This window comes from Tauraco erythrolophus, chromosome 7 (genome assembly GCF_009769465.1).
Source record: "Tauraco erythrolophus isolate bTauEry1 chromosome 7, bTauEry1.pri, whole genome shotgun sequence".
NCBI lineage: Eukaryota > Metazoa > Chordata > Aves > Musophagiformes > Musophagidae > Tauraco > Tauraco erythrolophus.
Window position 1 is genome coordinate 20587875 of NC_141471.1, and position 22136 is coordinate 20610010.

The following is a 22136-nucleotide window of genomic DNA, read 5'->3' on the forward strand; positions in this document are numbered from 1 at the left end:
TAAGAAGCAGAGCCAGAGGGAATTCAATCTGGTATTTGCCATGATCTCTTTCTGTCTCTCTCTCTTCCCGCCTGCCCCCCCCTTCTCTCCTTTCCCTGTCCCTCAACCCCACTTACATTTTTGTTTTGGAAAGGGAGATGCTTGAGTTTCGTTCTTTATTTCCTTGCCAGTCACCTATAGACACCTCACCTAAGAAGGAGATATGGTGACTGGGGATGGCGATGGGTCTCCGTTAGCTGAGCTCACTGCTGAGCAAGAGAGCAGAGGAAGACCCCCACGCTGCTTTCTTTAGGCAGGTTCAATCAGCTTTTCTTCCAAGGCATCCATGCACAGATGTCTATAGTCCAACTTATTTTACTCACTTTTTGTACAAATCATCACTGAAACTTATCTGTGTGTTCTGGCAAAGGTCACCATGAGTACAGGAGTGTTTTACCAAGTACTGTCTCACAAAACTGCATTTGACAGTAAGCACTCATCAGACAGACCAAAAATATGCATTTATTTGCATTGTACCGCTCTGCAGTTCAGGCTGCTGTCGGACACACTGTATAGACTTGTCTCTGCAGAAAACTACTTGCTGCTTTATTGCAATAGTTAACCTCACAATAACGCACCTTTTTCTGCTGGGAACAATAACAAATAATTACCCAGTAGCCTTTATTATTGCTAACTGAATTACAGCCTAATAACTTAGCAGTGGTTCACTACATACACTAGTGATTACCCATGCTTTAGCTTTTTTTGAAATTAAAAATAGTTATTATGTTGCATCATATTTTATAGTTTGTGATGAAGGTAACTGAATTTGCACAATTTTTTAAAAACTTCTATTATCAGTTCTTCATCTTAAACTATTAAATATATGCCCTGGAAATAAAGCCAAGTCCTAACTCTAGAACAGAGAGGATTTCTACAGAGGATGGTTTCTAAGACTAACTGTATTTATGATTCAATTCGAAAATTAATGGAGTACTGAGATCAAGTGCACCATTAAGAAAACTCAATCTGTTTATGGTACTTGTTCTCTTTAATAGATTTTGTCAGTATATAAAAACACTTCAGCAGTGGAGTGGTGGGAAATGAATTTGAATAGGAAACTTCTGAAAACAGGTCAAGAAAACTGCAGTTATACTTAAATTCCCTTCTCTAGTATCTTCAGTACTATGTGAAGTGATGGTGTATCAGGACTTGCATCTGTTAAAATCAACTATTCAAAAGCCAGTGCACAGAAGGAACTGAGTCTGCAGTGGTTGTCCCTAAAGCTCTGTTCTGATCAGTCTAGAAAAATTGTTTATTTATAAACATTAGAGAAGCCCCCACATCCTTTCTTTCTTTAGTGAATAGAGTCGATAGTGGAGAAAGACATCACTTTTTATTATAGATATTAGTAACGATTCTAGTTCATTGCACAAGCCTTTAAATATAGAGAAGCGCGCAAAGATTTTTCTCCTACATGTCATAATTAAGGTTTTCATTCTAATAAGACCTTGTAGAGCTGTGCACTTTTAGGTGATTTACTGGTACTGCTACTACTCATGAGTATTTCAGTTGAACAAAGTAACCTTGCAGGAAAATGTTTTTGTTTCATATTAAACCAATTTCAGAAAGCATCCCACATTTGGGACAAGATTTAACTATGCTGAGGGCCTGTTAAACTCAATGGGTCTTCAAAATATGGAGACATAACTGTATGTGTTTAAGTGTCTTCTTAAATTGGGACTATAGTTGCCCTCATCTCTTTGTTGAGGTTATTACTTTATACTAATTACTGACCTTTCGTCACTGGGGTTGAATCTGCATGTTCAGCTCCCGCCGAAGTCCATAGAGTTTATGAACAGATTTATCAGTGGTAAAACTTCCAAATAAGATGTAGCTCCTATAAAAATAGAATTTTGTGGGTTTGGTACATGATTGTGGTAGATGGACCCTATTTGTAATTACTTTCTGAAAGCATCATTGTTCTTCCAGTGTAAACCTGTTTTGTGACTCAGTTCACGGTGCCTTATCAAACCACACAAACACGTCGTATTCTGTAGCTACTGGAGCTGAATTTTTGCTGTTTAGGAATCTGCAACATTTACGTTTATGTACAAAATTTTACTGAAACTTTCTGTGAAATGGCTTTTCTTCTAGAATGGAGTACATTATGCTATGTGAGTGCAGAAGAGGGAAAGTATATTTCAATTTAGCAACAGCTGTTTGTGCAGTATGATACAATGAGGAAAAATAGCAGGAGCCCGAGGTTTTCTGCTGCCAGTAGGGATATACCAAATAGGTACTACAAGTTTATTTCATAAATAATGTTCCAGCATTCTGTAATTAACTTGTTTAACCTATTCAGGGTATGTTCCATTTTTATGGAAGTACATATGGGGTGTAAGAACATTGTTGTGTTTTCTTGTGGCTGTGCTACTGCTGTTACTACTTATTTAAAAAAAAAACACAACAGAAAAAAAAAAAAGAGTGTGATTCAAGCATGTAACAATTGCATAAACTCTCACTGGTAAAGAAAGATGTTTCCAGCCAAAAGCAAGTTGTTAAACTTTGTCTGATTTTTACTGGTTTTAAATATAAAGAAATCTAATCTGAATACTTAGAATCATAGAATGATTTGGGTTGGAAGGGACTTTCAAGATCATCTAGTTCCAACCCCCCTGCCATGGGCAGGGACACCTTCCCCTAGATCAGGTTGCTCAAAGCCTCATCCAACCTGGGCTTGAACACCTCCAGGGATGAGGCAGCCACAACTTCTCTGGGCAACTTGTTCCAGTGTTTCACCACTCTCATTGTAAAAAATTTCTTCCTTGTCTCTAATCTAAATCTACCCTTTTTCAGTTTAAAGCCATTGCCCCTTTTCTTATCACTACATGCTCTTGTCAGAAGTCCCTCTCCAGCTTTCTTGTAGGCCCCCTTCAGGTACTGGAAGGCTGCTATAAGTTCTCTTATTTTTTGAAAATCTGAAAAGATTTCTTATTTTCTGAAAAAAGCAGAAGGCTTCTTTTGCTACTGTTGAAGCACAAGTAGTCTCCAGCTTCAGTCTAAAAATGGTCACCAATCTCTAGCAGTTTTTCTTCTAACTACTATACAGTCATTAACTAATCTTCCCCTCTTGAGTCTGTAGGAAGGTAGGTCTATTTTACAAAAGGAGGTACTGTACAATAATATTACTTCCTTAATACTAAATATGAAATCATTGGAATAGCTCTAGCATTAGAACTTAGAAATCTAATAGTGATCTTGTTTATGGACCAGATCACACTGCCTCAAGAGCAAATCCTGCTCAGTTTTAAACGGATACTGCTACTACGGATGAATCCTGTGTTTATAGTTATTGTGGTGTAATACAGTGTTCCTTTTAGATTTTTAATTACTGCATGTTTTCTTCCCAAAAGCTGACGATGTATATGTAACAAAGTGCAATAAGCTCTCATTCAGTATTGAGACTTATTTTTGAACCACTGATGGTTAATACCTTCTCCCAAACATTCTTTTGTTCTCAGAATATTTTTGAAGTGTTTTGTCAAGATAACGCGGTCTGTGATTTCATGCTTTGCAGAGTTCAGCTCAGTGCAGATGTATTGAAAGAGATTAAAAAATAAATGTAAATTGTTTATGTTTGTTCTAATTAAAAGTTGCCTATTTTTGTCTGACTTGATGCTTTTTTTACTTTAAATCAATTGACAGAATTCATTGACAAGAAGTGCACCCCTTGCCAATGATTCCCAGGCACGCAGTGGTGCCCGCTTTCATACGTCTTACGACAAAAGATATATCATCAAAACTATAACAAGTGAAGATGTAGCAGAAATGCACAACATACTGAAGAAATACCATCAGGTAATATACTAATTATTATCAGGGCATGGGATCTCTTCTTAAATATTGTAATGCCAATCTTCTATAGAGTGTTAGTATTTATAGAAAAAGAGTCACTTCAGACTTTTTCACTTTTGCATGTGCAATTTATTGTATATCTGCAATTCACAAGGCTGCACTCTTCGAAATATCTAAGCTAGCTTTAAGTTAAATGGTATGTCTACATGAGACAGAGATACTAACTTGGAGGCTATAAACTCTTTTGCCTTACCAGGCAGATGCTCGCTCTTTCAGCTAGTCCCAGGCTTGAAGCTATTTTGTTCTGGGCTGGCTTGGAGATGTCTGTGTAGGTGGGTATGAATGGTGCAGGTGACCTCTTTATTCCTGGTCTAATCACTGAATGTTCTGTGTTTCACTAACAACAGATTTCAAACACTAAAAGTTGTATTGTATGAGAAATTAAAAATGTGGGTCTAATTAATGTGAAAATCCTGCTAATAAAGAACCGGGTTTTGCCAATGCAAATTTCTATAAACAACATTAAAGTCAAAAGTGAACAGCGGAGGTCAGTCTAATCAGCCTTGACAGTTGTCATACTGTGCCAGTGTACAGTGTGTGTGGGTGGCACAGGGCAGAGCAGAACTTGGGAACTATGAGAAGCCTTAATAAAATCAGTGCTAGTTTTCTTAACCCCACATCTGTTTGAGTAAGCTCTAAAGCTGCAGAAATTAGAAAAGCCACTAAAAATCATATAAAATGTGACACCCAAAAGGAGGGGGGAGTTCATCCTTCTTTCCATCTCCCTGCTCTCTTCTGTGGGTTGGGATTTCAGGTAAAGACTTCAGGATATTTCGAGTTGGGAAGTTTTTTTCCTTTTGTTTTCAGGGGGTTATTTCTTTGTCTTACGATGTTTAGTAATTTTATGACTGTTTCAATCAATATATAATAGGAATCTCAAATTCCAGTTTGAAAGCAACACTGGGTCAATATAAAGCACTTGGGCTTGACTTATTTTTTTAATACTGTTGCTTTTGCAAAACCAGTTTTAAAGCCACCTTTAGAGGTGGAAGGAAGGCAAAAGCATGATTTTGGGGTGCTTGGAATTGAAGGTATTGCCAGCCATCTTTGTGGTGCTGCTTGACTGTCCCCTCTCTGTTCGTCCTGTGTTGAAGGGAGATCTCTGAATTTCATCCAAGTCCGGAGTGACTTGGGAAGCCTTCAGAGAGTTAGATAGGAACTGTCTTCTCTCTCTGCATGTTGTGGTTCTGTTTAAATAAAATGTAAGACCACCATGTGTTTTTTTTTAATGTAGATAAATATTGTCACTATCAGAAATGTTTACAAGACTATCTTTCAATTACAATTTCACCAAAGCTAAATTTTATACTATTATGTAATTGTTAATTGGGGTTTCTTATTTATTAGAATTTTCAAACTTACAATTTCAGCTTTGATCTGAAAGGATTTTAATCTATGGAGCAGTGCAACAGAATTAAAGTTTTAGTCTGTTTCATATTTGGCATTAGAAGCTAATATTAATTTTTTGAGACTTAATCCAGATGAAAAGTCATACTGCTTTTCAAAACAGTCATCTCCTTTTAAAAGCGTCAATGGAGACAGTGCTAGCATGAAAGAACTTAATCATTTGGAATCTTTTTTCACTAATGCTTTCAAACATCAGGCTTTGTAATAGACTAGGTTACAAGGAATAATGATCAGAAAGTTATCTGTACCAGGCATCTGATTTCACTTTATACTGGAAAAACATCCATATGAGAATGGAAGCATGAACTTACTTAATGTTACTAACATCTTCCGCATTATTGCTTCAGTATCTTAAATAGCTTGAGTCCGAAAGCTTTCACTGGTGCCTCCAAAAGATTCACAAAGATACGACTTGTGTTTCTTTTTGTCTCAGAACTTGAGAGGACTTTACAAAGTGTAGTAAATGCTGAGTAACTGAAGTACAGAGACAGTTTAATAATTTCACTTTTTAATGAAATCAGTTAATTTCAGTATCTTCAGTAATGTGCTGTTAAAAGAACAAAATCTTTTAACAGCAAGAATTAATTAAAGAAAATCTAAATTAAATCCTAATAACTCTGATGATGACTGATACCATGTCCTGTGTGTTGCTCCGGGAAATTGAATGCTTGGAATCATTAGGTACAGCAGCTTGTCCTCCTGTTTCTCTAGATGTTTCTCAGGCAAGTGAAGCTTATCTTAGCCTGCTGGACAAAGTCTAGACAACCCATTGTCCTGGTGGGAAGGTATTAAATAATTCTCTCAACCAAGTCATTCCACACAGATTGACCTTAGACTACCTTTCTACTAGAAAACAATGCAATGCTAGATAACAGCCGTGGGCACTTGAGTTCATCAATGGTCCCTACTGTGGTTTTGCTTTGGGCCAGCTAGCTGTCTCCCAGATAATTCTGGGCAGGATTCAAGATATTAACAGGCCAGCTACTATTCCTACTTGGGAGTTTGAATACGAGTATCATGTTTTAGAGGACAACTTAGGAATCATAGAACGGTTTGGGTTGGAAGGGACCTCAAAGATCATCTAGTTCCAACATCTCTGCCATGGGCAGGGACACCTTCCACTACACCAGGTTGCTCAAGCCCTCATCCAACCTGGCCTTGAACACTGCCAGGGATGGGGCAGCCACAACTTCTCTGGGCAACCTCTTCCACTGCCTCACCTCCCTCAGAGTGAAGAATTCCTTCCTTATCTCTAAAATCTACCCTTTTTCAGTTTAAAGCCATTACCTCTTGTCCTGTCACTACATGTCCTTGTAAAAGTCCCTCTCCAGCTTTCTTGTAGCCCCCCTTAATTACTGGAGAAAGCTCCCCAGAGCCTTCTCTTCTCCAGGCTGAATAACCCCAATTATCTCAGCTTATCTTCATAGGAGAGATGCTCCAGCCCTTGGAACATCTTTGTGGCCCTCATCTGAACTCATTCCAACAGCTCCATGTCCTTCTTCAGTTGGGGGCCCCAGAGCTGAATGCAATACTCCAGGTGAGGTCTCATGAGGGCAGAGTAGAGAGGCAGAATCACCTCCCTCGACCTGCTGGCCACGCTTCTTTTGATGCAGCCCAGGATACAGTAGGCTTTCTGGGCTGCAAGTGCACATTGCCAGCTCCGGTTGAGCTTCTTGTAATTTGAATGTGAGTTACTCCGTTCCAATTAGAACTGATGCCAGAGGACAGTCCAAGACCCGTCTAATTCACTAATATGGATGTAACTTTATGTTCTGTTGGATGGCTTAGTTGCAGTAGTACAAGGCTTTTCAGATACTGCACTAGTACTCTTGTGGAAATCTTGGGCAGTAAAACAAGTTTTCTTGAGTTCCATTTTACTTTGCCACACCATCTTCTGTCAATAGAGTAAATATCAAGTTAACTATACTGATTTACGTACTTATCTTACTGCACGGTGTCTTCCTTAATTGTAGTTGATGCTACAGTTAAAGAAGCTAATTGTAATTACACACAGAGATACCATAAATATGGGATTTTTAGGGAAAGGTCTGCTTGTTAGCTTTTCTCCAGTTTCAGTTCACTGATGGCCAGCAGCACTCACCACATACATGAAAACTTCTGGCCCAGCTAAGTGTGCTTCACAATTCAGATGTGATAGTGTTTCGGACTAGTTTGGGACTTCTAGTGGCATGCCCTTCCATCACACTGTGTGCCAGACTGCTCCCAGAGCACAGCTGTATTTGAAAGGTTCAGCCTTCCAAGGAAGGGAGCATGCAGACATGTTCGGATCCAGTTATGTAGTGCAGGGATCGTCCTGGGAGGAATAACCTTTCTCAGGTGCGTGAAGACTAGCAAGGTGATTCATGTGAATATTGGAAGACTGTTTCTCCCTTGTTAGAGATCTAGTATCCCCAAAGGACCTGAAGTTAGGTCATGTATCCATTATGAACAATAACTTATAAACACTTCATATCTTGCACCCTCTTTCACCTGCCCAGGAAGGCACTAATTATTTTTCAGTTACTTCTGACATGATTATGAGTAAAATTAATGCTATTTGTGACAGATCATCTCTTTCCTCTCTTCCTCAGGGATTTTTTCCCCCCTCTGCAAATTCATTCTAGATTTCTTCCCCAGGTTGAAACTCTGAATGAGTTTCATTTAAACCATAATACTTACCCACCTGTTTCCTCACTAGGGCTAACAGCTCCAAGCTGATAGAATCTATCTAGACCTTGGAAGTACCTCTGTCCTTGCTTAGGGACCAAACAAGCCTTATCAAATGTTTTGCAAGACTACTCGAACTGCTTAACAAAAAATAAAACAGAATAGCTATCCTTAAACAAAGAACACTGGGGAGGGGACCATGTCAATTCAGAGGTGTGAGACTGGATATGTTCTTCATTCACCAAAATAGTCTTCATCCCTGGCACTTGCAAAATAACTGTCATTCTCCTTGTGACTTTTTGAACTACGAAGCTGCCAATGAGCATCTGGGAGTTCGTGTGGTCAGCAGAGAAACGTAGCAGGGTAGTTTTTCAGTGAACACCTCCAAAATGCAACTCCCAAGTACCAATGATTTTTTGTGAAGTCAGTAAAAGATTAGAAAGAGACATGTAGACTGCCACTGGAAAATAGAAATAAAGGTTTAAATATCAGTTACTGGGGGTCATGGAGATGTATAGTCCACAAACCCATCCAGTTCTTTCCATCCTTCCTCACTCCAGTTGTCTGAAGATGCAATAGCCCATCTGTTTTTTGGAGCTGTGAGGAACTGAGGTTGTAGTTACACAGTCTGCGTACTTAGATATTTACAAAAGGAGCAGGAATTGTGCGTAGCCTGTAAACACTTGGAAGTCTAAAAATACCAAGTCTAAATTGCCTGGTTTTTAATTAACCAAAGTTATAATGGACATGACTGTGCAACTTAAGAGAAATCAGATTATTTACAGGAAATGGAATGGCTAGTAACTTGTTGGGAGTGAAAATAAAGTAAGTTAGTGTGGCTGAGTTTTTATCTTTCTCCTTTCCGGGTAGAGTTCTATTGCAATATCACGTGACATTTTTCAAAAATAACCAAGTTGGATGCATTTCAATTTACACTATTCTTACCACTATTCAAAATTTAAAAAAAAAAAAAAATCAAGAGTAAAACCAAAAAGAGGAAGTTCCAAGCCTAGGGCTATATACTAGAAATGTGTAAATTACTAAAAGCGAACCAAACTTTAAGGAGTGTTAGGATAAGTTGCTATGGAAACAGCATATACGTACATATAGCAACTCCAAATTAAAACTGTTGAATTGTAAATAATAGTCCTGGCAATTGTAAATTATAGTTGCTATCCAAAATTATGAGTTGCTTGTATTCATTTACCCTGTCTGGTGTGATGCCTTTTTTTTTAGTGGCAGTCAGGCCCACAACCTCAGACAGATGGTGAACGCTTCAGTCTAAACACTGACGCTTTCTGTCAACTCATCAGATGAGTCTGACACTTTTAGTACTGAGTAGGAGCACTAGAGATCATTATTTTCTCTTGCAAAGTTTTAAAAAGAAGAACCAAAACCAAAAACATTAAGCCTACCACTTCCACAGAAATAGGGGAGAATGTCTTTCTCCATGCTTAAAGTTGCAAAGCATCTTGTTGTTTATGACTAGATTATAGAGTCCATCGTGCATAGACCAGCTTTCTATTTGCATTTAAAGATAAAATGGCCTAGAGCACGAACCAGCTAGGTTTCTGAGCGTTATGGTAAATACAAGTATATATGACGTACTAGGTTCTTATGCTGTGAATTTCCTTGCTACCCAGTTTCTAAATACTGTAATGTTTTCTGATACATAGTGTGAAATACTGCTTTTAGTCACATTTTAATGATAATCATAGAACCATAGAATGGTTTGGGTTGGAAGGGACCTTAAAGGTCATCTAGTTCCAACCCTCATTGCCATGGGCAGAGAACAATAGTTTGGAATTGGTTTGGGTTGCTTATGTCATTGGTATACTACCATTTATTAGTAGAACTCTTCTTGCTGCTGTTCAGGTGTTACTTCAGCTGAATATTGTTTGCTTGTCAAATAGACTAGCACCATCAAATGGGTCAGAGTTTGAAATATTAGAGAACGTTGCCCTGTTGTCATGGTTTAACCCAGCCAGCACCCAAACACCATGCAGCCCCAGGGAATAGGGGAGAGAATCAAAGGGATAAAGGGAAGGAGACTCAGGAGTTGAGATAAGAACAATTTAATAATTGAAATAAAATAAAATTAAAAGTAATAATGACAAGAAGAATAATAAAAATAATAATGGAAGATACGAATGAGTAATGCATAGCGCAATTGCTCACCACCTGCTGACCAACACGCAGCCCAGCCCCAGCTAGCAGTCCTGGAGGAGAGAAATCCCAAAACTGCAGTTGCAGAAGAGAGAGTAAACTTCCTGGCCAGCCCTCATTAATATATTGAGCAAGATGTCGCATAGTATGGAATATCCCATTGGCCAATTTGGATCGGTTGCTCTGGCTGTGCTCCCTCACAGCTTCTTGTGCCACCTGCACACCAGTGAAGCACGGGAAGTTGAAAAGTCCTTGATCTCTTAGCAACAACTAAAAACATCACTATATTATCAGCATTCTTCTCATACCAAATCCCATACTAAATCCCAAACACAACACTATTCTGGCTGTTAAGAAGAAAACTAACTGTATTGCAGCCAAAACAGGACACCTGTGAAAAAAGCTTAGTGAATAATTTATGTAAAATACAGAATACACTAATGTAGATATTAGTATGTATGTATGTAGATATTTTATAAACTACAAATAATGATTTTCAAGGGCAGAAATCAGTGACAGTTGAGTAAAATTCTGTAAGCAGATGTTCTAGTTTCTGAAATGCCTGAATCAAGATGCTCTGTCCTTCCCAGTGAGATAAACTTGCTTTAAAGATTAAATTGGTGTAAATTGATGTAAAAGTGGAATCCTGTGCTCTTTGAGAATAGACGACAGGCAGATGGAAATTTTTAAAACTAAAATGAAAGCAACTTGAGTGTCTCAGAAGAAAAACAACACCTTTTGCTCACCTTTTTTTTTTTCTTTTTTTGTTAAAATGGACTTCAAAAGGGATTTATTATTTCTCAGTGCTGACACCCAGGTGACTTCAGTAAAGAAAAGAAACTGAGAAGCCATCTCAAAGCAGGTGAACAAGAGGGAATTGTTAGCATACAAGCCTTCCAGAATAAAACTACTCATGAGTGTAGGTACCCTTTAGGTTTTCTATAGGTGGCTGTCCCTGTTGACTGCACGTTCTCTTCCCTACACAGGTAATTGTATGCAGAACAGACACCTATTGCACTGCCTGTTTGTCTCCCTGGCAACCAACAAATATAGTGAATAGTGGTAAAGGAGAGGGACTGCCCATTTACCGGAGGCTGCAAACAGCAGAGTGATGGGGAAGTGAATGGAAAGAAAGGAAAGAATAGAATGGGCTTAGAAGGGGAGACTACAGCATAAAGGAGAAAAACCAAAGCAGGAAAAGAAATACGACCTTAGCTTCTGGAGAGGAAAAAAAAATATGAAAGAAACAGGAAGACAAATGAAAGGAAAAAAACAGACAATAAGGCGAAAAGGGGGAAATTGCACCAAGAGCGGTGTTCACGGCTGTGCAGGAATCAAGGAATAGCACGAGGTTATTGAGTGGGAGGCAGGAGAAAACGTTCAAATCGTAAATAGATGGAAAAACATTACTGTAGGCTGAAAGCAATTTTGTCACAGAAGTGGTGACGACATAGGCTGGAGAGAGAATACCCCAGAAAAGAAAGCAGGGACTAGGTCTCTAGAGATTTGCACTGAGATAGGCTGACATCAAGCCAGTAGGTTGCTAAAGTAGAGCTACATTTAAGTCTGTATCATCCTCCATCCGTGTCATTACTTGCACGGGTTTTCAATGGCTTGCTTCTCCCTGCTCCCATCAACATTGCTCCATGAATACATCTGCACGTATCACAAAAAGAAGGGAAAGGGTAGGTAGAAAGGCAAAACAATGCAATATAATGTACCTATTATTTAAATGCAAATGTGCATGAAGAAGGGATGCATATCATGTAACAGTGACCCTGACACTCTATATGTCCTAGTGTACTAAGAGGTGAAGATTTATGGGAGATTTGCAAAGAAACATGGTCAAGGAAAGCCCTTCAGCCAGTTCCTCGTGTGAATCAGGGGGCGACACAGAACATGACCCACAATAGCCAGGGATAACTGGCTATCACATTAGCCCTGCAAAGATAACTGACCTATAAAGCAGCTTTGATATGAAAAATCAGGAGAAGCATAAAAAATAGAGATAAGAATGTACGTGTTCTCATCCAAACAGTCTGCATTTCACCTGCATCCATGAGTCTGCTGTTTCTTATAGGAGAGGTAACCCTGAAAATGGGAAACTCCTTAGCGTGGGTGTGAGATGGAAAAGGCTGGAACTGTTACTGAAAAACACATTGGAAAACTTCACTGAAAGATGTGAAATTTTGTAGGTAAATATCTAACTAGACAAAATGGCACAGTGGACTTGGCAGCGCTGGCTCTCTTGAGGCCTGGGTTTCACCAGCAGATGTTTTCTATATTTTTATATATATATATATATATATATATATATATATATATATATATATATATATATAAGCTATTGATGCTGTGCAGAGCACTTTCAGAAGAAATCAACGCACCCAGTAACTCTCTTGATTGGAGCAATACCAAGTACAATGTTCCTGATAGCAGATCTGCAGCCTGGATAAGCACATGTGGTGGTGACGTTTAGATTGCGTTGCACTTGGGTGTAAAATTAAACACTGGCCCAAGTCTGAAACAACACAAAATATAAGGCTATGAATCACAGGGACTGTATCTTAAAACCTGTGTGTTTATTGAACACTTCCTTAAATGAAATTACTTTTTTACATGTCTTACTAGAGAAAACAACTTTATATGCCTTGAAAATCTATATCTAATGCTGTTACAACTTTCTGTTGTGTGTTGTAATTCAACTAATTAATCCTTTCGGGGGTCACATAAGTACCCAATGGATATTTTTCCATGAAACTATTAGGGTTCAAGAAAATGGCAATAATCTGAATATTCTGAAATTTGACATAACTCTTTGGACAACTTTTCAACCTCCTTTTTGGGGACCGATTCCATGTGCCCATGCGCATGCAGACGATACATTAGTGAAGGGTATTTTCTGATTGTAGGCAAGAGGATTTGAAAGAGAAAGTTGAGCTCAAAAAAGGAGTATCCGCTTCTCATCCTTCACAACATCCAAAATGTTTTTAAGTAACTATATTGTTTGCCATTTAATGAAAGTATCCTAATGAATGTATAGACTTGTCACATGTTTGATAATTCAAGCATGATTGCCTTAATCATGATGTAGAAAATCATTAAAATAATATATAAAGGAGTAACAGAGAATGAGCGTGTTGTGTATTTCTGAATTAATATTTGCAAAATAGGACTACCTGTGAGAAATAGAAACGTTGAGTTTTCACATACAACCAAGATAGATATAATTCCAGATTTAGTATTCACTGATGTCAAATCATTTCACAGATTATCTCCAACGGGAGGAGAAGAAATAGCAGACATGGGAGTTTTGTCCCATGTTTTTCCAAAAAGAGCCACAAATGGCGTAACTTCTTTGCCAATAAATTATATGCCACTGTGTTATCTTTTAGTCATCCTGATATCTTACTAGCATTACCATGGGCAAACAAGAAGCTAAGAATCTTATTTTTCATGTAAAATGACATAGGAAAAGTTTTGTTCTTATTAAGGAGTCTTGAAGCTCTATTTATGCAAGAAATTAATGGGAATATAGGGTCATACAGAATTTCCTACTTGTTTTCAGCTTTAAGCATAGAGTTCAAGAGAGTTCAGAATATTACATGTTTGAAAACTATGCTGCACAGCTGATAAAATGTGTCAACATGCTGATGATATTTTATTTTGTTAATGGTAATACTGTGCTCATGCTGTGCTTAAAAATGAAATTGTCTGATTTAACGAAAAATAGATATTTATTATAACACTTTTTTAAAAAGGTGGATTTTGTTACCGCATATAAGAATTTGTAAATGTATTAGCTAAGTATTACTGTTTTATTTAGCAAGGCTGCTTCATAGAATTTTTTAATGTTCATTTTAGGAAGAGTTAAAATAAAGGAGCGAAGGTGTTTTCTTTCACTGAAATTTAGCAGTCCTGTTAAGCATGTACCGGCTTATTTTCTAGGCTCACTTTTATTCCAGCTGTGAGTGGGAAACTTCAGGAAATCATTCCTAAAAAGTACCTTGAGGTGACTAAATTGCTACTCCATTTATATCAAGATGGACAAATTGAAAATCTGCCAACCACAGTCACCAGTGCAAGTCCTGCTGGACTCCCACCCAGACAGATGACACGTTTTGCCTCCTCTGTGATGCAGATATGGGGGATTGATAGTTTCAAAGGTAGGAAGTTCTAGACCAACCTTGTAGATGCTGAAGGCAAGTGGCGTTCCTCCCTCTTTCCTTTGTCTCCCGCTCAGGATAAGAAATGCTGTCACGGGAAACACTGAAATCATTTTAGGGGCTGCTCTTTAAATTGCAATGGCATGAGCATCCGCAGTCAGCAAAGAGTAGGAAACAAGTTTTGTGGTACACGATCTGCTTTGAGGAGGTCTCTTAGCAGTCTGCAAGAACACGGCCAAGTCCCTTTTTATCAGGTGAAGGGCAGTACTAGCAGAGCTTTTCATGTGCTGTGTTCCATGCTAGCAACACTGCCTGTTCAGGAGACTTGTTTGCAAAATATTTAAAGAAAACAGCGTCAGCAAATGACTAACCCTAACTTACAAATAGGACTTAAGCGACTCTCATTAATTGCCTTTTTTGCCTTGTCACCTAATACAGAACAGTATGGGAGAGGGTTATATACTGCTAAGCAAAGGTTTTATTTTATATTATTACAGTGGGAATGTAGCATGTGTTCTGTGTCAATGACATTGCTGTTTTACGGATGGGGATGCTCAGGACCAGAAAGGTTAAAATTGGAGAGTTAGCAATAGCTAGGGTTGAAGAGATGGCTTAAGTGTCAAGACTGTGCCCTATCAGCTGAGAGGAAAGGCAGGGATTATTAGCCTGGTCCTCGAGATGCCTAGCTGCCTATCCTTCATGTGGCACAAATGCTGTATGATTTCAGATAAAGCTTCTGCATCTCAGATCCCCATATGGAAAACTGGAATAATAGTATTTCTTTTACTGCATGATAAAGTAGTTAAGAGCCATAAGATTAGGATAGGATGGACCCATTTAACAGTTCAGTAGCCTGAAATTCTGTGGCACTAAACTCTTCTTAGAAGCTAGATTCAGTTTTATCATCGCAGAAATTAATTATCTCACTTACAGAAGGAATCACTCAGTAAATGTTTTTGTGAGAATAACCCTTCCCACCTTCTAGAGCATCGGAAAAGTATTTACCTGTAGGATATATGCCAAGTACTTGATGTATATAACAAAATGATCGATGTAGTTTGAATAATAGGAATTTGTATTTTAAACAAGTTTTCTCTGAGCTCAGCATTAATAGTTCTTATTTCACTTTATGATCGATCTTTAAGAGAAATTACTGATCGTCAGAATGAGCTGTGTATCCTGAAAGAGGTTATAACTGCCTTGTGAGGCTGGTAACAGCCCTATGATTGAAAATCCTTCAGTTCAAGAACTCCATTTCACAACTTCTGCATCTGTTAAAACCAGAAGTGCTTCTCAGATGCAAAATGACGAATCTTTGTGCACTGCTCACGACTGACATTGCTTTTGTGGCCTTTTACTGTTGAGCTTCTGTGTATTTTGGAGCATACAAACGTATTTCCTTCCTAAGGTTCTGATTTGCATTCACTGAGCCTCTGCAGCGGCTTAAGATGTTTTGCCTGTTCATAGGCAGTTTGAGCTTAAAAATGCTGTGCTGTGAAGTGGCACAACAGCCGCATGACTACGTGTTTTCTGCTTCAGGGCTTGTAACCTCCAGTACAGCGTCAAGGCAGGGGGAAAGGGGTGTTACAGCCCAAACTGTGCCAGCAAGATTCAACAGAGCTCATGTGTCAGAGTTGTTAGTTAAAATTATGTTCGATTCACAGTCAACAATTTCCATCTTTGTTGTTCATTCCCTTTGTTTCTTGCCGGATAGGATTGCTTTCAGGACTGTTAAATCTTTCTGGTTTTATTTTCCCTTTTAAAAAAGGAGGAAAGCCTGTATGCGATGTGTGTAGATTCCAGTATTAAGTTAGTGAGAGAAATTCCTTCAAATTAACAGGAGCCCAAAATTGCAAGATCTCCAGAGTTCCAAGAGCTTTGTTATATTGTTACCAAATGCTAACTGCTTTTTTTAAACAATTCAAATTATTTATTCAGCTAACTTGTTCTAAAATCTCCTGTGTTTTAGAATAATGTGTTTCTAATAACGAGGTCACTCTGGCACAAAAGAAACAGCAGCTTCAGTATTTAACGATTATTTAAAAGCTGATCTGCTTTAAAAGCTGCTTGTTGGTTACTTTTTGTGTTTCTTGTTTGGGTCTTGAATTTTTAAGTTTTCTCCAAATTCCTCTGTTTGAGACTTGGTAATAACAAAAAGAGGAAAGCTGGGGAGTCCTTTTCTGATTTGCATCATTGTGGCTTAATTTTTCTTTGGTTCCACAAACTAAGAGTGGATATGTTTGAGTAGGTTTTAGGATTAATACGGTATGGACATTTTTATTCTGAGAGTAAATATTTGTGCTTCAAGAGTTGTCGTCATCAATGTAGTCTGTATTTTTTCTGCTTCCTCTAGTAGTCTTTCCAACAGGACTTCAAACTATTAGTTGTAAGGCAAGCAATTTAAAAAAAAAAAAAAAGTCAGTTTTCAGGTGCAGGTGGCAAATCTTTTCAAGGTTAGTAGCCTATTTGTAATGGAATATGGAAATACAATGATTCTTAAATAAAAAAATACAGGGATCTTGCGATTTGCCGCTCAAGTCTATTGACCCTGAAATGCAACCATCTTATGGAAACTAGAAGAAAGTTGGTGATAATAAATAACACCTCTTGCTGGTGACAGCACCATAGATGTTCATCATCATAAACACATTGAGAATGAAGAAACATACAAATTAAATACAATTTAGGACAACAGAGTACAAAGTACAGCAGTGATGTTTGAAAAAAATATTTCTGCGTTTTGACATCAGTATCACATATTTATCTGCATTAGGTGTGCTTTTTGGACTATGAAAGTGGAAAGGTCTGTCAAATAGAGCCTGCTTTTTTTGTGAGATCGTCTATAGAAGTCAAGAGTTAAAAGTTAAGCAGTTCAAGATTTTGTATTTTAAACACTGGCCTAAAAACAGGATAAACACCTTCATCAGGTGGTTGTTTTGGCATTTTTTTTGGAAGGTTTGTCTCCACACAAATATATATTCAGAAAATAGATGTGTTGTTTCAGAGTGTTTTATCTTTAAAAATGTATAAATATATGTATTTCTATAATATATATCTATCCTTATTTCTGATTTCTCTTTTGATCTTGCAGTTTATTGTGGAGTGTCATGGAAATACACTTCTTCCCCAGTTTTTGGGCATGTACCGGCTTACTGTTGATGGAGTAGAAGTATATATGATTGTTACAAGAAATGTGTTCAGCCATCGTTTATCTGTTTATAGAAAATATGATTTAAAGGTGAGAAATAATTGCTGATGAAATAACTGACAAAGTAGCTGAAAATCTTTACTATAAACGTTAGATAATCCTGATGCTTGAATATTGCTCAGAATTTTAATGAATTAAAAATTATGTTGTGTAAGAGCCAGCATTAACTGGTTTACTTCTGCATCTAGGTTTAGCAAAACTGATGGATAGTTCTATAGAAGTTGTACAATTTATTTGTATTGTGCGTTTTTAAACAGAGCAATTTAACTTGAGTCTGTTTGTTAAATGTAACTAATCACTAAAGGTAAAATCCTTCACAATAATAATTCTGCTTCCTATAGGTTTTTATCAACATTATGGAAAGCCACAGCTGATTCTGCAAAGGGCTTTTATAAAATAATTAAATATCATCATCAAACCAATGAAGTGCTCCTAACAAAGTACATCACTACTAGAAAAGCTTCAGATTTCATCCTATATTTTAAAAATAATTCAAGAAAAAATGAGAAGGTTCTTAAAAAACAAAGTTCCTGTTGCTTTTATCATAAGGTGTGGTTTTGTTTTGTTTCAGGTTTATCTGCACATTGTAGTTTTGCCAAAAGTTAATATACAGTGCTTACAACAAATGCCCAAAATATAGTCTTAGTTTTTCTACCAAAGGCATTGTATTTTAATTTCCTCCATAATGTCTCCCCTTAGGAACCTACTTCTTTCTAGTACATGATTTCTATGTGTTGAACTACTAAGTACATCTGCAAACTTGTTTTAAGATGCTTATTTAGCATTCTATATTAAGAGGTTTGTAATGCTACGTACTGCACCATCCTTTCCTACTGTCAAGTATATACCTAGTAATTAGTTCGGTAGTTGACTGAACGTGATTTGTAAGAACTGATTTCCAGATTGTCAACAACTGACTTTTTGGTATTTAGTATTATTGGCAGCCGAGCTTACCCAAGAAAGATATTTTTTTAATTTGAGAGAACTGTATATGTTTTAGAGCATCATAATGTCCAGATGCATCAAAAAAGGGATGAAAGCATGACAGAAAGAAACAAACATAAATGATATACAGTACGTTCTTAGCATTGGTCTCAACAGCTCTTGCTAGTATTTACCTCTGTGAATGCTTCTGTACTCTGTTCAGTTTGTCCAGCTGGACAGAATTGCTTTGAAGACTAACGTCTCTTGCAATTGAAATTTAACATCAGTATCATATTATTGTTCAAAGCAAGCTCCTTCATTGAGCAGATTTGTAATGCCACTGCCTATGTTATAAATCACTTTTTCTTGATTTTCATTGCTACAGCATCTGCGGTTGTAGGCTCAAAGTCCTTTTTTGTATGTGAATATCTTTGACACCAGCTTAGAGCTCACCTGTAGCAAAAGTCCCTACCTGTGTAGATACTAAGAAAAAGAGACCACAGATCAGCATAGGATTTCAAAGGTATTTTCCTGGCCACTGAGGCTTTTTATTTAAATGACTTCAATGTCAAATTTGGCAATCTCCCTAATTTTTCCTATTGTAAATCCACATTTTTCCCTCCTGCTTGGTTTTCTGCTGATCTTTTTTCAGGCCAAATAGTCTGTTGGAGCACAGAATACAACATAAAAGGAGTATCATCAGTAATCTAAAATGTCAGACTTTTACCAGGCTTTATTATCAGTTAACGATATAATGCAATGAAATCCCGGTTTGCTGAGCCATGCATAATAACTAAAGCATACTGTCCCATTTATATTTTCCTCTCCACCCTTTCTAAGTTTCTCTCTGCAAACAGAATAAAACATGGTATAGAAAGATGTGGTTGGGAATCCTCACATTCTTTGAACTAGTATCACTCCACTCCAGCACTTCTTTATACATTGCACTCCTTCCAGTAAACCACAGAGCTAATTTACCCATCTTCCAATACCCAATTATTAGCGCATTATCGTGTTTGTAGTTGTTATTTCTTGCAGTGCTATTATGTGATAAACAAATGCTGGGTACTTAGAAGTGTGGTCCTGCTCCAAGAAATTTGTAAGGAGATACATACAGCCATTTTTTGTCACCTCCAGCTTATTCAGAAAGCACCATATTGCCTACTAGTTTTAAACTAAAAAATAAGTATAAAAAAAAAAATCCTAAATATCCCAAATGTCTTTGCCAAGCACTGTAAATCTTGTGAATCCACAGTTGGTCTCATCTCTTCTTTTGACTTCATGTTGCTGTGAGGTGCTTTGTTCTTGTTTGTACTTTGTGATCTTTTAAATATTTTTATGTGTTTATTTTGTGTGACATCCTTTTCAAGTGTGTGTTACAAATGTCCAAATAGAGCAGGCTATGTCCGAATAGAATAGAATAGGCTATTCCATAACCATACAGTTGAATTGACACAAAAAGATGAGAAGTCTGCCAAGCAAACTGAACTTCCAGGATGCTAGTCTCAAAATCAGGACGAGACGTGAGGAAAAAGCTCCAGCAGTCAGGAGGACAATAGATGTAGAGCATTTGAGGATTTAATCCATCTTTCTTCTCTCATGATACATCTTCTTCAAGCTATTGCAGCAGTTCAGCAGCCCTGGGCATTCTACCTACTGTATCGCCTTTCTTTAAAACAGCTCTCAAGTTCAGAAGGGTGCAGTTCATCGGCTTTTTGACCTGTTATCGTAACATTTTCAAATTAGTTTCTGACATATGCACATTTTTAGATCCATTTTTTCTGTTTCAGGGCTCTACTGTGGCTCGAGAAGCCAGTGACAAAGAAAAGGTATGGTGCATTTCTGTTTCTTTTTCAGTTATCTAACCTGCTAGCTAGTCTCAGGACAAACAATAACCAGTGCTGTTCTGCCCCTTTATTTTCTGTCATATTCTCCCCTCTTGAGTTGTACCTTACTCCCTCCTTTATCTTTCCTCTTATTTTCTGCAGACCTTTGAATATTGGTTTGCAGTGGTGTTAAGATTTCAGAGGTAAGTGAGCCAGTCCTCTGCCTCCTCCTTTTCCTTTTTTCTCTTCTCTTCTTAGTTTCTTCAGGGCCTGCCCTGTGGTAGGAAAACATCAGGACTTTCTTCTCTTCTCTCCTGCTTCTTCATCTTCTTTCTCTTCCTCTTTAATATTGAGATTTATGGATACTCCATGTCAGTTAATGGAATGATGTGACGTGGCACCACTTCTAATGTGAATGCAAAGATGAACCAAACCTTGAATTGTGAGAACCTTTGGATATGTAAAGATCATACAAACAAGCAAACAGCTGACAGACTTAGAGGTACATGTAGCTATGATGAGAGGCAGTCTCCCTCAAATTCTGGGCTGAAACTTTGCTCTAAAAGGAAATTGATCACTTTGTTTTTCTCCATCTCCAGCTTCAGTTCATTTTGAAAATTTAATGTTCTCAAAATCAACATTTCTCTGAGGTTTCAGTGAAATAGCCTGATGGCACTTTAGGAAAGGTTTGTCTAGAGATTCTACAGATAATCGAAGGTGGAACATAGTCTCCATCACCTAAGACTTTAGATTTTCAAATTTGAGTGTAGTCTAGGAACCCACAACACTTGTTTTCTTAATTTTTCCAAGCACATTCCTTTTGAATTAGCGTACGATCATTCAGCAATTCACTTAAAATTCTTCATTTTATGTTGTCCTCAAATTCCATTCAGATCATTTGTTTTTCTCCTAAGCATTAGTTGTACCATACCTGCCTCTCTGAGTCTTCTACAGATTACACAACTGCACTAAGGAGTAGGGGACATGCAGTAGCTGTCAGTCCTACAGTTCTTGCTGCATGAAAAACTCTGTGTGAAGTTTTTCCACTTCATCCTAAGGTATGACCAAACACTTAAAATTCTTCTTCCAGTGTTAGGCAACTACCATGTCCCAGATGCCAGCTGCAGTTAAAATGGTCGGCATTAGCTCTCTTTTGCTATACCAGGCCCTCGAGATCATGTCTTGAATGGTCTTTGTTCTTTTCTTGTGGTCTATTTTTGTTCTTGTTTAGTAGCACAACTCTAGTGTTTTTAAAGCAGAGGGATTAACCCTTCAGTGTCTTACAAATGATATCTGGTGTCATTGAAAACCTCTACTGGTACTACTAAAATAATCTGATAGAAATGAGGAGGGCAAATTATTTGGATGGAACTACTTCAGGTTGCAACATTAATGCTGGGAATAGTAATGTAAAATTTAACAATATTACTTATATTCAGCTATACAGAAGCTGATACTATACAGATATTTAGTGAAGTGGTTTTGAGCAGTTTTAGGAATATGTCTCATAATGATAAATAGATTAATAATAGTACACATGTACCATAGTTAATATGTTGAGTGAGAACCTCAAAGAAGCAGTGCCTTAATTTTGTTCCCATGTAAGTTCATGGCAAAATTACTATTGAACTTGATTATAGCTGAGTTGAAACAAAGTTGTGTAGATTTGTATAACTATATGCAACAGTTATTCTCTAAATTTAATTTGAAATCATAACTTCAGTAAGGCCAATGACAAATGACAAAAATTCTTATCAACTTCAACGCATCTAGAACCATCTTTTTCATTTTGAGTACGTCTATGAAAGAAATGTTAAAAAACCTCGTCCCTCAAATTCTTCTTTTGGTATTTTAAATCTCACACATTATTTTCTT

At 37.5% G+C, this 22136-nt stretch overlaps 1 protein-coding gene across 1 annotated transcript in view; it reads left to right on the forward strand.

Moving 5' to 3' along the window:
- PIP4K2A (phosphatidylinositol-5-phosphate 4-kinase type 2 alpha) overlaps window positions 1-22136 on the forward strand; it is a 118316-nt gene that overhangs the window by 78153 nt on the left and 18027 nt on the right. Inside the window, exons 4-6 of the mRNA XM_086614328.1 lie at window positions 3688-3840; window positions 17395-17541; window positions 20226-20264. Coding sequence (XP_086470454.1) covers window positions 3688-3840; window positions 17395-17541; window positions 20226-20264 — 339 coding nt within the window. The remainder of the gene's footprint in view (window positions 1-3687; window positions 3841-17394; window positions 17542-20225; window positions 20265-22136) is intronic.